We start from the raw sequence: 17,578 nt of genomic DNA on the forward strand, positions 1-17,578 counted from the left end.
CGCCACGTCATTAGTTTGACAGAAAAATGACAAGTGTGTGGCGTTTGGACACTTTGCCGTCTGACGTATTAATCTTAATTTTCGATTATTGTCATGCGTTCGATCTGGTACGACTCAGCGAGGTGTGCACCCGTTTTTACAATATTATACGAGAGGACACGCTATGGATCAACAAGAGCAAACTCCCGATTGCGACGAATCAAACTTCCAGCAGGTTTCGCGAAAGGTACGGTTAGGTTATGTTCAAACATTTTCCATTCAGTATATATAACATACTATTTCTTTTGTTGTAAATTTTAGTTAATCATCCATGACTTGTTTGCACTTGTACGCGTCTGAGCAGTGCAAAGTTCGTAGCATACGTTAATTCAAGAGATAAGAAGCTATATATTTTATGGTATATGTGTGTGTGTGTGTACGTAAGAAATCTAAAAAGCCTCGGATTGTTTTTATTTTACTGTTCAGTAATAATATCCTTGGTAATGTCAATGATTGATATAGCAGAAAAAGCGGATTATCAATGTTTCTTACAAAGCGAAAATAAATGTGTAATTTTTATTTTTAAATAATTACAAATATCGGTATAGCAATTGAATTTATAATTTGAAGAAATGCAAAAGTCCAGATATTATTGTCAGTAACAGTTTAAAATTATCTCAATTATTAGAAAGAAAAAGCTCAAAGCTGAATTTAATCAATTTGGTACATTATATATCTCTGTTGTTACTCATAAAGACAGAGACATGATTTCTAATTTATTGCTTTCACCAAACTATAGCTTCAATTTCAACAGATAAATGTAAATTCCATTGATACCAATGCTATGTAAATAATGAATAAAAACATCAAGAAAGAAAGAAAGAACGGAGAGAATATTTTTATTATTTAAAATAATTAGGACTTTTGCATTTACTTAATATTTGATATAATGAAGTACAATAAAGCTTTATGGTAAAGTTTATTTTCTACAACTATTGATATTTCCATTTAATAGGTGCAATTTGATATTATGTTTGCGCACTAAATGGCATGTTTCACACAATTGGCAATATGGTAAATATGAGAAGAGAAGACTCTTCTCGCAAAATGCAAAAGTTTTTCCATGGATTCAATTGACAGATGAAATGCTATGGTGGAGTGGCGGAAATCAGTTGTACGGCTTCACACGTACAGATCCAGTACTTGAGAATAACAGAATTTTTATTAATGATAATGTTGGCAGCGATATATACAAATTTATCGTTAGAAATGGATGGGTCATCACAGGTCACAGGTACTCATAAATTGTAATCTTATTGAAATACTCATCTTTACGCAGATTCAGAGTTATTTTAAACATGAGCAAGAAAATGGTACCTAAATAGAGATATGTTTTACTCTCTAAGCATTAATGTGTACCTTGGATATTTTGCATATTTCTACCTTTTATGTTTACATATTTGATACCACTGCATATTCAAATTTCTCAAAAATGAATAAGTACCTCCACTCTACATGTTAGTAACAGAAAGAGCAGTCAATCTATATAAACTATGTAACTTATAAGATGCTATTTTATTCATATAAATCTTATAAGTTAATTTTTTCTTATAGAGATGGTAGCATACAATTTTGGGAAAAATCATCTAACCATACTTTAGAATTTTACTTTGGTATAGATGAAGCACATTCTAATATGGTAAATGCATTGGATGAAACTTCCAACATGATTATATCAGGTTCTAGTGACGGAACTGTGAAGGTATAATGACTATCTATATCAGAGGTTCTTAAACTGGGTGCCATGAGCATACGCGAGGGGTGCCGCAGCAATAGTATTTCATTTTTTAAAATTAACTAAACTTCCCATAAATATAAAGGAAATAATGAAAAGTTTGTCCAAACAGTTTCATTAATTATGTTAAAGGCAAATGAGTGTTAAATTTGCACTGTTTTTTTCTTCTTTTCCTAAGTATTCAAACTGCTTTAAGGATAACTATGCCGCGAAATTTGTTTAGCCCGACAGGGGTGCCGCAGCGAAAAAAGTTAAAGAACCGCTGATTTATATAATTAATGTTACTAATAAAAAATTATAAAATTTTTCTTCAAATAATATTGTGATAATAATCAGATTTGGGGATCTAGAGGTCAAGGTCTGAGATCTTTAGCAACAATAAGTATTGGGCAATGGGTACGTTCTGTCTTAGCAGATCCAACAAGCACAAAAGTTGCTATAGGATCTACTGGAGATAGTGTTGCACCAAATCTTCATATATATGATCTTGAATAGTAAGTTGTATTTGAAGAGAAAACAACGAGTTTACTTTTGATAGATTCTGCTAATAATATCTTTTTATCAATCTTGGGATCAGTAACATTACTTATAAGATAATGTGTTAAATAATTAATTGTAGGAGATAATGTTCTTTTCCCTTAACCGTACAAACAAAAATTATTATAAATATTCAATATTTCAACAAATTCATATTTTGATAATAATTTTAGTTACGTTGAATCTGATATACTAAGTCCATATAAAAAGAAATGCGCGGGAACGTTAGATATGGTTTGGGATAGTCCGTACATTTTGCTTACCTGCGGATATGATAGTTGTATTCGAAAATGGGACTTGAGGTAAATGTTTTGTACAGAGTAATTAAGATAACTGTTATTTTGAAATAACACTAAAATGTACCTTAACTCAACATTGTTGCAAAATTGTTATTTTAGAACTGGAACGTGTGTATATTCATGGCCAGATCCAACAGATTCAACTTTGTATTGTATATCATCAGATTATCAGTACACTATGATTACTGGTACTAAATTTAACTGTAAAGCTGTTCTTTGGGATCAACGGCAGAAAAACTATATACAGGTAAGTACATAAAAATATTTTTTCATATTATTCATTTATACAATACAAACAACCTCCGAATAACATGTTAATTTTTGAAGATTTAATTACCGTGTTATACAGAGGTTACTGATAAATTCAGGATAAAATGTTTTGATTATTTTCTTTTTTTTTTAGTCCTACTTTATGAATCTTCTTAGAATGTCAAGCCCTGTTTATTCTCTAAGCTTTGATAGTAGGCATTTATATGGGGCAACAGATCAACATTTGGTTGAACTCAAATTCTCAGGATATTCCTATAAGGAATCAAATTACAGTCAGGCATTGAGCTATGAGCAATTAAGAAAATTGGCATCAAACTAAACGGATATGCAATATCAGAACTGAGATGTTCATTGTACAAAGTAAAGAAACTCTATAGACTGATACACTTTTTATCATTTTTAGTACTGAAAAACTTAATTATAGAATAAAAATGTCACAATTGTAATAATTATTAACAATTTATTATGTTAACCATTGTCAATATACTTCTGCACGATTCTTTTTCTTAAAACATTTACTATAAAATGTAAGAAATTTGTTCCAACGTATGAATATCACATATTTCATACGTGAATATTTAATAAATTGTACTACTCGAATAGCCTTTAAATCTATGTATATCGTATAAGAAATCTTTTCATAATTCACGACGAAGTCTGGAGAAAGCAAAGATTTGTAATACATAAAAATAAATATATTTATCCAAACTGATTTAATTGCATTTGTTCCATCGCCCTTGTATATGTTCCATAAAGTAAAGAAGTTATATCATATATTGCATTTGTTGTAATTATAGATACATTTCAGGTATTATATGCTGACTAATTCAAACCCAAAATTAAGTATTACGTTAAGTAACATCTTGCGATAAATTCGTATTGGATTAAATCTTAAATAATTCCATCAAAGCATTGTTCTGACCATATAGTTTAAAATACCACCGTGTTTGAAGTATGTTAAATCTACTTCGGTATCGAATCGTACGACTACCTCAAACCTTTTGTCATCGTCTGTGGTAACCGTAATCCGTTGGCCTGGCTGACAATTCTCAGGAACCGCTATATTGTACAGCTCATAACCGGTCAATCCTAAAGAATCCGCGTTTTGTCCAGGTAGATATTGTAACGGAATAATACCCATACCTACTAAATTTGACCTGAAACATTACGGCAATGGTAATAAAATATTAAATACAAGGAACTCTTGAACGTTCTGCACGCTTCAATAACAAATTTGTTTTTCGTATCTTTAACTGCAAATCACTGAAAAGATAGCAATCCGAAATATTATATGTTATCATCTAGTATGTGTTGATAAAAGTTTACCTATGAATTCTCTCGTACGATTCAGCTATAACAGCTCGAATTCCGAGAATATAGGGTCCTTTCGCAGCCCAATCTCTTGAAGATCCCGATCCGTATTCTTTACCGACAAGAATTATCAGAGGTGTCTGATCTTTCACGTACCTTTCAGCCGCGTCGAAAATATCCATCTGTAAAAGTAAAACTTAATATTATTAAACAGTACCGTATATATACGGTTTTAAATGCATTTACAAACCTCCTGCTCAGTGGGAATGTAAATAGTTCGTGGTCCAGGTTTTCCGAGAAATTGGTTCAATAGACGAATGTTAGCGAATGCACCCCTTGCCATTACAGCATCGTTACCTCTGCGTGAACCATAAGAATTGAATTCTTTAGGCGTCAATCTAGAAGTAATAAAAGAAGACAAATTGAAACAAACTGTTCAATGAAAGTTCGATTATTATCTCGATAATTGTACTTCAAATATACCCGTGATTTGCGAGATATCGTGCTGCCGGTGAATTGCGTGCAATATTGCCAGCTGGACTGATATGATCCGTTGTAACAGAATCGCCAAGTTTCAAAAGAACTCGAGCTTTAGTAATTGGCTGTATTTTTGATAGTTCCTAATTATAAATGAAATATTTGAATCACTAATAAACTATTCGCGCCATAAACATAAATTAACAAACAGTTGTAAAAATGAATAAATATATGGAGATGGTAATACAAACCTTTTGTAAATTATCAAAATATGGTGGTTTCTTTATGTAAGTAGAATTTGCATCCCATGGATACAATTTACCATCAGGAGCAATTAAATTTGCCCAGCTAGAACTACCTTTCTCGATCTTACTATAAGTTTCTTTAAACATAGCTGGAATCACGTATTTTTGTTCCACAGCTTGAATTTGTGATCTGGTAGGCCAAATATCCTGTAGGTATACTAGAGTTCCATCCGCTCGACGACCTGAATGTTTTTATTATTATTATAAAATAATAATATCAGTCAAGAATTCATAAAAGTTTGCAGTATTATATCACATACAACACAGATTACATAAGCATATGTACACCTACGAAATTTACTTCTGAAAAAATGAAACATAATACCTAATCAAAAAACGTTTGTAAAACACGAGTATATATACAAATCCATTTTTCAATTACCATCTATTTTAAATTAAACTATTCATTTACCAAGTGGTTCTTTTTCGAAATCTATGTCCACTGTTCCGGCGATGGCATACGCGATTACCAGAAGCGGGGACGCCAAATAATTAGCTCGAGTGTTCGGATGAATTCTACCTTCAAAGTTACGATTACCGGACAACACACCGCAGCATATCAAGTTATTCTAATTGAGAAGAAAATGGAAAGCAGTGATTAGGATGATTATTATAGAAAGTTAACTAGATAATACAATAAAAAATGTTACCTTTTTAATAGTGTCAACTATAACATCTGGAAGAGGGCCACTATTGCCAATACAAGTCATGCATCCATAACCAACGATATCGAATCCCAATTTTGTTAAATAAGGAACGACACCACTTTCCTGTAAATAATAAGTAACGACTCCAGATCCTGGAGACAATGATGTTTTGATATAAGGCGCAACGGTCAAACCAGCCTCGACAGCATTTTTTGCGAGAAGACCTGAAATCATGCGATACTATTATCATGTACACATATATTTAAATAAAATATTGTCACAGCTAAAACTTGATAATTCGGTGTATACATTTTAAAACGTATTAATTGAGAATTCAATATACCGTACAATTCATAATTATTCCAGCAATAAAAATTTTATGTAAAACTGCATAGATTGATCCATGAAATTTTTGAAACATTCGAATATTTATAAGAAATATATGGGAAAGATATTTCACAATAGGAGTTACCTGCTCCAAGCATAACGCTGGGATTACTAGTATTAGTACAACTAGTAATTGCGGCAATAACCACGGACCCGTGCCTCAATTTGTAATCCTTTCCTTCGTATTCGAACATACCTACAGCGTTCACCTCTTCAGGTCTTACACCGTACCCCTTGAATCCTACCTGGAAGCAACAGTTGCCTATTAATAGCACACTCCCCTTTTAAAGTACAATTTCAACTTAAAATTAATTATTGCTATTTATTTACAAACAATAAAATAAATTTTATACAGAATATGTATTTAAATAAATTTGTGTAGAAACACGAGTAACATTTTTTATTATATTTATATTCTAACATAAGGAGTGGCAGACTTTTCCATGGTACTCAAATCTAAAAAAATTCTTTCTCATGACCAGCAGGCAAAAGTTTAATGACCCACGAGCGTGAATAATACTGTTGCATGTAAAATTCACTGTTCGACAAATGATTCGCTGAGGTAGCGTTTTCAAATCGTAAAGCAAGGCAATTCTCATTTGTTTCGACATTCGAGCAACTTAAACATAGGAAAATTTCCGTCTACTTTTTTTTTAATTTACTTTAAATAGGCCTTGGCTTCAACTTTTGAATAATTACAGTACATTTGTACGGTATATGTACTCTGTACTTTCTGGTAAATTTAAATATCTCCTTAATGCTTAAATATTTTTAGTCTACACTTATTATTCTTTTGTTCTATATCAAAGGTACATTGTAATAAAACGTAAACTACGGCCAATAAATCACGAGTCAATAATGGTGTCCCTTTTAGAACTACAGCTATTCAAATTTTTCTTTAATGAGCTAGCTCATTTGACAAGGCTATTATGGTCGTCATAATTAGTTCCTAGAGGCAAATGTATGGAAGTCGATGGGTAAGGTACCTAGGACCATTTGGCCTTAGGATGCAGAAGGACGCACCGCTTTGAACAATTAGACCGTCAATGCCATTGTTTGGGCTTTCCCTCGCATTCAAGGAGTCGCTTTTATAAGTTCTATGCTAAAAGTACAGTTATACCACTGTTCTTTTAATTTCATGACACTAGGTACTATTTGAAGGAACCAAAAATCTTCTTCACTAGAAGACGTTTCCTGCAATGGATATCTCAATCGTTTGTCTAACATTGAAGACAATAAATGTATTATTTAGTAATTGCTAATGATATGAAAAAGTGAAGATTTTGCAGAAACGATTTTAACAGTGAACACGACCAATCGTTCGCGATATGAGGCACAGCGAATATCTGCATCTAAGACGATGGTATGCAACAAAATGCGTGAGCTTTGCAAAATGAATGGATGTTGTATCAGCAATTTAAGCGAGGTTGCACGTTGTTCGTGGCCTCATCGAAGACAGTCGTTCGTGCTCTCCGCGAAATTCAAGATCGATCGATCACGTTGGTACGTATAAAATAATTTTTCCTCGCCAGATCGGTTGCGCTCGTTACAATATAGATGCATTCATTACGGAACTTTTCTTACTACAATAATTTCATCAACAATTTGTCGAACACTTTTTACGCTTTCAATTACGAAATCAGTCCGGTTTAATTTCTCCTTTTTCTTTTTAGATATAATAATGGTCAAGATTAAATATATTAAATTTTGTATCAATAAATAGTATTCTCATGAAACTTTCCCCCTTTTTGTATTACGTGTGATAATGAAATGTCGTATTCGATTAAAAAGTATCACATTGAAAAATACTGGTACTTATAAACAACATTTTTTTGCAGTTATTGCACTTCTGTTAAAAAAAAAATGATTTACACATCGTGTAGCATTGGTATCTGCAAATCGCATAGTTTCTCGAACTGGTAAGCGAAATACAGTAGTTGAGCCGTATTCATCGTGGTCAAAAAGCGGACGACAAAAGGGCGTTGAATTACACGGCACAGAGAAACAGTTAACTCTCTCTCAATGATTCATGTTGGATGAGTTTTCAGCAAATGTCCTTGCAAATGTTCAGCAAATGCTGTGATAGCATAGTAACGCGATTCCGATGTTGAACATCTTTCAATAGAAATCGATCGGTCCCTTGTTTTAAAAATCACGCGCGCTCGTTATTGCCTCATTACGTTCGCCCGATTATCGTTACCGCTTTTTAACAAATATTTATAATTTCACCGTCACTACGCCAATTAAAACGTAGAGTATTTTTAAGCAAGTTTGTGGTCACAATTCATTTTTATACCCCTAACAACGTTGACAAAATTGTTCGTGGAAACATTGCTTATTATAGTAAGCAATGGACTAATAATAATAACGTGCAATATAGTGAACATAACGCATTAAAATCTTCCTTCTTTTTGGTATATCTTTGACTCAAATAATTGAATTAATTTGCCAAGTCAATATATTCAAGATGGCATTTGCTAACATGCATTCTAATGTAGAATATGATATGCGCAATTGAAAACATATTTTCACTTATTTTCTGTTTCATGTACAGACATTAAAACAGGCATACTGTAGGTATGCAAACATAAACATTTGCCAGTTATTTTCTACACTTCTTAGACGGGTCGAATCACCCAGAACGGACCAAAATTCCAATGCAAACAGAATGTTTCATCGCACCCTGCTTTACAAAATACACAACAAACCCATGATAATTCCCTGAGATTTGTTCTAGTCCACAATACTAGCCAGTTCCTGAAAACAATGCGTGATTTCATAGGAAAGACAACGATAAGGATGCGTAAGCACAGTGAGGTAATAGAAAAATTCTCGTCTACCTGACATGTCAAGAAAAGCATAGGATATTCAGGGAACGTTAGGCTGAGTTGAACCCGCGCCACTTGACCAAGGAGAGGGGATGCGTTCTGGGCAGATATAAGAATGGCTCGTCGAACGCGACAAGACATTAGTGTACAATTAACGAGTGCGAACGGTCAATCGTCGCAGTCAAAGTCAAGCAGTGGTTCTTGCGGTTCCGGTTTAGCACAAACAATTTCTCTTTCTTCAACGAAATACGAGTTGTACTCAATCTGTTAGTTGCTAGTATACTTTCTCGTGTGTCTATGTTGTCTCTAAATGCCCAATGGGAAGAATTGAATCGCCTAGAAGAAATATTCTATATGTTCCAGTAAACTGTGTAACATTGGAGGCTGCTGTCGGATGAAATCTCGTCCGGTGTGGTTGGAATAGAAGCCTCACCGGGTAGGATTCATCCAATGTCTGCCTTCATTCTTCGCTAATCATCAGCAAGTGTTCCTGAGACGTGTTATTGCTTGTTATCAGGGACGAAGTATTCGTCTAGTGTAACGTTGCAACAATGATTCGTGACTAGATCGAAATACTCGTCCCTGCTAACGGGATTTATCAACCATGGACAGATTTACTCCGTGCTCGAATTGTAACCATCTCGAACTGAATCGTCCCGTTTATTTTTCTTTGGTGATCTAACTGTATGGTGAATCGAAAGGCTATAAAGCTAGATCAGCAAGGCAAAATGTGCGAGACATAGCTTCGTGACTATATTTGGTGTAAGCATAGTGATACTTCATTAATATCGAAGGTAATTAAACATTTCTGGAATTAAAATTAATTAAAAATTAATTATGTAATCACAGTAGACTGCTTGACAATTGCATTTGTTAAATTACTTTTTTTTTTTTTGAGAATTTTTACTTGTTTGCCTCGGTGGTAAGTGATGTGTAGCCAAAGATTAAATATCCCGCTTTGAACTTGTACGCACATAGTTTATGCACAGCACAGGCAATCGCTCATAGATGAAAGAATCCGGTGGAACTCTTGCTGGGATATGTCGTTACGAAAGATTCATATCACAGCAGTAGTTACCTGGGATTCCTTCGTCTCGCTTCATCACCACCTAGGAATCACCACAAGCACATATACTTCAAGATTTACAAGTACATCATGGGATGAACATGATCCTGTTTGACGATAATAATAAAACGTCACTGGGTTATGTTTGTCCCATACAAGTACTGATCAATCACCAACACTAAATGTTGCTGTACAATCATCATACGCTGCTTTACTGTGAATATTAGTACGTGGTTTGGTAGCATAGTAAATATATGTAACCTGTATGTAAATGTATGTATCATGAATAAATTCCTACCGTGTTGACAAGACATTTCCTGAAATCCTGTTTCATATCCACAACGGACACACGATCTTGGGGTCTTTTGGGACCGCTGACACTGGATACCACAGATGACAGATCCAAAGTAACTATTTCTGAGAAAATCGGATCTTGTCTTTGATCGTTGTAATTTCTCAACATACGTACAGCGGTGAGATACTTTTCAATTCTGTCAATATGTTCTTCAGATCGTCCTGCAAAATTCAATTTGATGGTTTATTAATGTTGTGCCAAACAGTTGCTTACTCTTCGAATAAATTTCATATATAAAATATAATATCAATTCGTATACAAAAATTACTATTTTGTACGTTTCTCTTTATTTTTAGAACAAAGTTAGAAAATGTTAATATTAGTTCATAATATATATCGATTCAATGTTATATTTTTAATTTCTTTTTTCTAGTTTACATACCTGTCTGTCTTAAATATGCTAAACTCTGATGGTCAACGGGGAAAAATGCTACAGTAGCGCCGTATTCTGGACACATGTTTGAGATTGTCGCGCGATCTGCAATGCTTAGTTGTGATACGCCTGGACCAAAGAATTCTACGAACTTCCCAACAACTCCAACTTGACGAAGATGCTGTAAATGCATAGAAACGTTTGTGCAGGAAAATTTTCCATAGGTTTCGCACGTTTTCTCAAAATAGTTCTACCTTTGTAATCGTGAGAACAAGATCTGTTGAAGTTGCGTATTGATTCAAAACTCCGTCTAATCTGTATCCTACTACTTTTGGTAATAACATCGATATCGCTTGTCCCAACATAACAGCTTCAGCCTCGATTCCTCCAACACCCCATCCAAGTACACCAAGACCATTGATCATGGTTGTATGTGAATCTGTTCCAACCACGCTATCGGGATATAACAGATCATTGGTATCGAAAACAACTCTGGCCAAATATTCCAAGTTCACTTGATGCACTATTCCGTTTCCTGGTGGCACGATAAACATATTTTGAAACGCCTTTGCTCCCCATTTCAAAAACATAAATCGTTCTTTGTTCCTTTCAAACTCAATGTCCTCATTTTTTTTCAAGGCATCATTACTGAAGAAAAAAAAGTCATGTTAGTATCAAAGTTAAATTATATCTTTACTGTTAAATAGTGAACTGTTATCATTATCTCAAATATTCGCACATTATCATTCAATGTAATTCCAAACAAAACAAAAGCGGATTCAGTCTTGAATTCTGTTACGTAATAACCTTATAAGAAACAGAGTTATCTTTTTTATTTGATATCTACACTCTAGCCTTTCACTTTTTGACTAAATTAAGACGTATTACCAGTAATTATTTACCTCCTAGCATAATCAACTTGTATCGAATGGTCAATAACAAGATCCGATGGACAGATAGGGTTTACCTTATCTGGATCAACTCCCAGCCTTTTGACAGCATCTCTCATAGCTGCAAAATCCACAACTGCTGGGACTCCAGTAAAGTCCTGTTTAAAATAAAAGTCAACAATTTTGCAAGATTTAGGGAACTTGTAGAACTTGTTATTACTAAAGTACTTACTTGTAATATGACTCTGGCTGGTTTGAAAGCTATTTCAGCTCCCTCTTCAAGAGCTTGATTCCTTTCCCAATCCAAGATCTTTTCAACATCTGACCTCTTCACTTGGAAATTATCGCAATTTCTAACTGCGCTATCCAATAGCACCCTGATTGAAAAAGGTAGTCTGTCTACAAAAATGGTTATATTTTAAATATAATTTTTTTACATTACACAAAAGTGATAATAATATTATATAGATACATACCATATTTTTCTCCAAAATCAGTTATGTTAAAGTACTTGTAATTCTTAAGTCCAATTTGAATGGAATTCAGCAAATATTTATATGGATTTCCTTCTGAAAGAAATGTTTCGCATTAGGATTATATTGAACGTAAATGTCACTTACTTGTCATTATAAGTAACGAAACAATACTTCAACACGTAATTACAATAATATCATATGATTGAATAAAAATTTTATTTAATTGCATTTTACTTAATCATTTACAAACATTGCAAAAGGATTGACTTAACATAAAAGACAGCAGCGTTTTTTATGTTCTAATTTGAATTATTGCTGAGTGAAAAACTTCTAGCGTCATTACGATGCGTGCAAAAATATTTATATAATACAGGTTTGAAATGTAACAGGTGTCATAATTATACTATAAGTAACGTCACGTTTTGTTCGTTCGTTTAAAACGAATTGCCTCTTAAATTTACGTGTCGAATTGATTGATTAAATATTATTTACGCATTGTTATCTGAGGGTGCGGCGAGAATATTCAATTCAAAATATTTCTCCTTCCGGTGATTTCGTAAATTAGGACATCGAATGCAACATTATGCAAAATTGATATTACAACGAAATGTATATTCTGATTTTCCCATGCAAACAGATTAAATATTAATAAATTGAGTATATTATAAATTATCGTGCTGGAATAGCCTTTATCCCGTCTGATTATTACAGTTTTTATCTTAAAATAATTGAGAGTTACTAAAGCAGATCCGCACACTTACCAGCCATGATTGTCACTGTAATAGTCACGTCGTCCAGTTTGCTTGCGAAGTGATATTATTTATACAGGGTGACGTATGTACACATCAGAAACTGGCATTTCGTTTCGTGGAAAAACTTGTTTATCAAGCTTAACACCCATGTAATTAGTACAAGAATCGAAATATACTAGGTGCATTGTATCTAGTATTATCTATTTATTATATTCATTTATGACAATAATGAAAAAAATGTAGAAAGAGAAAAGAAATATTTTATAATTTATAATGGAATTAATAAAATTTATGTTCCAATATATATATATATATATATATATGTACGTATGTGTATAATTTACATTTAATAAATATTATCATTTATATTAATATAGTGAAGTAAGATTTTATAAGAGAAAAATGTTCATAACCTAAATAATTGCAAGTGTATTTTTTTTAAATTTTCTGTCTGATACAAACCTTTACTTTTCTTAAATAAATTTAATGAAAAATATACTTAGAAGGATAGTTTTTTTGCGACACCCTCTAGATAACACAATCGATAAAGAATTCGCAGCCCAATGCAATGTGTCGAATGGTTTGATTAAACCTGTTGCTGACAAAAACTTCGTTTCGCGAATATACAAAGTTATATACTGTCCATGGCAAATATGTCAAATTGAATTGAATTTAAGAACAAATTAGCATTGGCTGTTTGTGTGTCGAACGTATTTTTAAGCATACATTAATATATTAAAATGGAAAGACATTTGGAACAAACTCTAGAAGACGTGTAAGTTTTGCATTGTAAAAAATATTGCATTAATCTTATGTCACACAAAGTGGTGAGCCGAGTCAGTATTTACATGATAATACATGACGTTTGTATGATGGAAATTTGTTGTTAAATATAATATATTTTGCCAATATCAATTATTTCTATATAAATAAAAGAGTACGATTTATACGACTAGATGTAACCTTAAATTTTTAACCAGAATTGTCTATTGACTTAAAAATAATGTTAACCCTTTTTACAATTATGGATTTGATTCCATAAAATATACATATGTATATATAAAAGAAATGTGAATTTAAAAAAGTAGAAGTTATTTGCAGTTCTTATTATTGCTCTGCGCGTATCATTGCTTTGTGTAGTAACTAAAGTTATTATTTATAATTTTTTTCAATTATTGTTTTCATAGAAACAATACTGAAGGTATCATTGGTTGCATTCTGGCGGATCATGCAGGATTATGTTTGGGAGGTATTTTCTCTTAATTATAGTTTTTCATTTTACATTGAAAGAAGTAATATAAATACAATATTATTTTTAGCTAAAGGAAATGCATCCACTGACAGTGCAGGAATAATTGCAGCTATTGCAGATCAAGCTGCAAAATTAGAACCTGATTCACCGGCTCCAATTATTTCTCTTCAGAATGAAAATAGGTAATGTTGCAACATTTATTTCATCCTACAGTTAACAATAATTAAAATAGATTAATAAACAAATTCATTATTCAACAAATTTATTAAACTCTGAAACTAAACTTAACATTATATTGAATTATAAGTAAAAAAGGAACATTATAAATTGTTTTATAGGAAGTGCCTCATACAACGCCAAATTGCAGTAGTAGGTGCAATTTATAAGGATGTTTCTGCATAAAATGATTTGTTACTCAACCTAAAGACACTGGTTGTTTTTAAGATAAACTCTATTGTGTTTATGTTATCTTGTTAATTATATGTATATATGTATGTATAAACTTTGAATAGGTAATTTGAATGCATTTCTCCATCGAAATAGAAGAACTTGTACTTGGCTTTTGATCATATACCAGTATAGAAAATACATAATTATTAAATTTCATAAGATTTACAGATTTTTTGCATTGCAGCACCTTTTGTAGATAAGTTTTTTTTACACGCATGTAAATATTAATAAACCACTATTAGAAATATTTAAGGTCAGTCACTTTTTTTGTGTCTGTTTCTTCTTTCGTACCACTTATTTGTACCAAGTCTAATTAAATCGTGATGCTCATATATCCAAGACACAAGCACTATCATAAACATAATCACTCCAATAATTAAGTGTAACATTTTATCGTCCGGGAAAAAGTAAGCCTGAAACATACAAGTATTTAATTGCACGCTACAGTACTACTTATTTGTGTGTATAAGATATTTTAAGATATTATTTTTTTACATGAGACACATTGGTGACCAATGCTGCTATGAGAAGTGAAGCAGAAAACACAGGTTTTGGTACTAATCCACGCAATGGGTGGTACATTGTATCTCTGTACCTTCTATTGATAAAAATAATAGAATGCAGGATTCTCAAACTCATGTTCACACAGTTTCCAAGTATGAAACCGACTGGTCCGAACCAAATAGCGAAGAGGTACGATGCGCACAGGAACGCAATCGATTCGTAAATCATGATCAAGTTACTCTTATTTATGGTTGCACTATCGGCTGTCGCGTTAGTATAACATTCTGTTACTCCATTTATTCCCAAAAGTAGAATAGCTAAACAATGTGCACGCATTAAAAGTACCGGTAGATATGTAGTTAATTTAGCACCTCCGTACAACCAAAGCAACGTGCTTGAATACGATTGTCCAAAAACTAAAACAACTAAACCTATGGACATAACGGCCGAACATAAATGTGTAAGAACGTTCACGCTTTCTTGTATTTTTACCTGGAATACATAGTTCTTTTACTAATTTGTAATAGATATATATGCACTATACTTTTCATTTGCTACCTACAGGATTTTGATCATTTATAGATTTGTCACGTTTAACCATTTGGGTAAAATAGAAATACCCACTATCTTCTATTGGACGGAAAATGAATCTTGCCGCTAAGGAGCCTAAATTATTCACAATTTCGTATGTTCCCTTTAAACATTGAAAATTAAATTAATTGGAAAAAAACATTTTATAATGATAATTTAAAATACTCGTTATTAATTTAATACCTGTTCAGTAAATGTTAATACTGGCATTACTGTCATAATTAGTCTTTCTCCTTCTGTTAAAACTTGCTTTAGAATCCCTTGTCTAAAGAAACTCCATGTAAGAATAGTCAACTTTTTATCTAAATATGATTCCTGAAATATAACAATTTCTATACACGTGCTTATATACATACATAAATATTATTAATACGTACTTTGTTTTCCAATTGTCCAGGTAAAAAGTCAGTTACTGTTTTAAATGGAAATTCTCTCACAACATACTCATCGCTACTATCTTTCAATGACATTCTCCTCTTTAACTTACACTTGTTAATTTTCTTAATGTAATAGTGAAAGTATAAATAGTGACTAGTAGTATAAAATATTGCAGCAACCAATTGAGCTACACCAAATGCTAGCAATGCATTCTCTGGATTGTGAAGTATCAATGGGACAAATGTTATGGTACGAATTGCAATCATAATAGTGTCAAGTATAATCTAAAATGTTTAATAATTTATAAAATACTTTAAATATGATTTAAAGATAATGAACAATTAAATTAAGATCTTACTTTTAATCTAACAAACAAAAATGCGCTAGCAACCAATTGAATAATCAATGATGACAATACAATAATGCAAGATAAAGCAACTGCCCAAACTGCAAATGTATAATATGATGGTAATGCTTCAGATGTTGATAAAACAAACAACCATATATATCCAAACATTAAGGACATAAAAAAACATATAGGAACCCTGAAAAAATATACATGTAATATACAATTAATATATTTATTGTAGCTACAAAAAGTATTAGTGGATACCCAACATTTGTTGGTCACTTCATATTCTATAGTAATATAATTTCTATAATACCAAATTCTTGCAGTCACATAAAAGTATTATTATATGATGCAACATTTAGCACACTTACTGAATTTAAAAATGCGATATGCGAATTCTAATATAAATATAACGCTATATTAATACTTTTTGTAACCAATATATAGAGACTTGATTTGCATTGCACTAATAAATTTCTAAAACTAACGTCATCCATAGTAAATTTACAACTTGAGCCCAATTGTGTTCTGCTGTGTTAGTTAAGCATGCCTTCATAAATGGTTCTCGAGATAAGAACAAGATCATGGATTCTAGCAATAATAGCCTGACATTTATGACTCCTAAAACTGCCTGACCCACATGTCGAACAACAAAGGCATTTAAGACAAAAGTAACTCCTCTGCATAATATCTGGAAAGTAAATCGTACATATAAGTATGTTCTCCTTCCGTTGAGTTGTTTAGAAACATTGTTGTTTGAAAAATTTCTAGGTATTAATAAAAACAATTATAGTTTTTTAAATAAGTAAACAAAAAATCTAGAATTATTAACAATAGCAGTATGCTTTATATTTATAAATATGATGCAAGTTTTCTCATAGATAGGGAAGAAATATTTATTGTCACGATATATGTTAGTTTTAAGAATTATTACGTAGATATAATACCTGAAATATAATATTGAAGGAAGCATTTTCCAAGCTGCTTTTCAAAATATTTTGTGTCATTTTTACGAACGATCATGTGAAAATATAAATTTTTCGAGATTCCCGCCCAAAAGGGTGTTAATGATGTTCAAGGTTATGTGAACACTTTAACTGCATCTAAAACATCGAGCCGATCATTTTTCGGAAAATTCCCTTGCGCTCCGGACTAGTTGAAACATAGCAAATACAAAAGCCAAGAATTTCTTTATACTGCACGAAATGGATTTCATGACGTAATTGCGTCAATTTTCTATACATGTATATGTATCATATCTAGTAATTTTCTGTCACACGTCTTCATCTATTCTTGCTAGTGGG

General features: G+C 32.3%; 5 protein-coding genes across 5 annotated transcripts; 2 read left to right on the forward strand and 3 right to left on the reverse strand.

Moving 5' to 3' along the window:
• Positions 1-3,205, forward strand: LOC143428058 (F-box/WD repeat-containing protein 4). The gene is made up of 7 exons (XM_076902647.1): positions 1-226; positions 995-1,273; positions 1,594-1,741; positions 2,111-2,268; positions 2,485-2,613; positions 2,710-2,857; positions 3,014-3,205. The coding sequence occupies exons 1-7, from the start codon at positions 27-29 to the stop codon at positions 3,197-3,199; spliced, it is 1,248 nt and encodes a 415-aa protein (XP_076758762.1). The 5' UTR covers positions 1-26; the 3' UTR covers positions 3,200-3,205.
• Positions 3,206-3,320: 115 nt separating this feature from the next.
• LOC143428045 (cytoplasmic aconitate hydratase) lies at positions 3,321-12,809 on the reverse strand. Its single transcript, XM_076902628.1, has 15 exons — positions 12,757-12,809; positions 11,996-12,088; positions 11,752-11,918; positions 11,532-11,677; positions 10,884-11,277; positions 10,639-10,810; positions 10,200-10,417; positions 6,093-6,252; positions 5,624-5,844; positions 5,386-5,542; positions 4,920-5,155; positions 4,675-4,811; positions 4,442-4,589; positions 4,207-4,373; positions 3,321-4,037 (listed from the first exon to the last, which is right to left on the reverse strand). Exons 1-15 carry the CDS (start codon positions 12,761-12,763, stop codon positions 3,785-3,787), a joined length of 2,676 nt encoding a protein of 891 aa, XP_076758743.1. The 5' UTR covers positions 12,764-12,809; the 3' UTR covers positions 3,321-3,784.
• On the reverse strand, positions 8,543-9,961 carry LOC143428054 (uncharacterized). Its single transcript, XM_076902644.1, has 2 exons — positions 9,914-9,961; positions 8,543-9,109 (listed from the first exon to the last, which is right to left on the reverse strand). The coding sequence occupies exon 2, from the start codon at positions 8,974-8,976 to the stop codon at positions 8,626-8,628; it is 351 nt and encodes a 116-aa protein (XP_076758759.1). The 5' UTR covers positions 8,977-9,109; positions 9,914-9,961; the 3' UTR covers positions 8,543-8,625.
• Positions 12,810-13,274: 465 nt separating the features above from the next.
• On the forward strand, positions 13,275-14,610 carry Lamtor5 (Late endosomal/lysosomal adaptor, MAPK and MTOR activator 5). Its single transcript, XM_076902645.1, has 4 exons — positions 13,275-13,522; positions 13,935-13,996; positions 14,067-14,181; positions 14,338-14,610. The coding sequence occupies exons 1-4, from the start codon at positions 13,488-13,490 to the stop codon at positions 14,399-14,401; spliced, it is 276 nt and encodes a 91-aa protein (XP_076758760.1). The 5' UTR covers positions 13,275-13,487; the 3' UTR covers positions 14,402-14,610.
• On the reverse strand, positions 14,232-17,523 carry LOC143428046 (man(5)GlcNAc(2)-PP-dolichol translocation protein RFT1). The gene is made up of 8 exons (XM_076902629.1): positions 17,222-17,523; positions 16,763-16,965; positions 16,281-16,467; positions 15,922-16,206; positions 15,728-15,859; positions 15,516-15,647; positions 14,945-15,445; positions 14,232-14,862 (listed from the first exon to the last, which is right to left on the reverse strand). The coding sequence occupies exons 1-8, from the start codon at positions 17,279-17,281 to the stop codon at positions 14,704-14,706; spliced, it is 1,659 nt and encodes a 552-aa protein (XP_076758744.1). The 5' UTR covers positions 17,282-17,523; the 3' UTR covers positions 14,232-14,703.
• Between the last annotated feature and the right edge of the window lie 55 nt (positions 17,524-17,578).

The sequence above is a fragment of the Xylocopa sonorina genome, chromosome 10, assembly GCF_050948175.1.
Source record: "Xylocopa sonorina isolate GNS202 chromosome 10, iyXylSono1_principal, whole genome shotgun sequence".
NCBI lineage: Eukaryota > Metazoa > Arthropoda > Insecta > Hymenoptera > Apidae > Xylocopa > Xylocopa sonorina.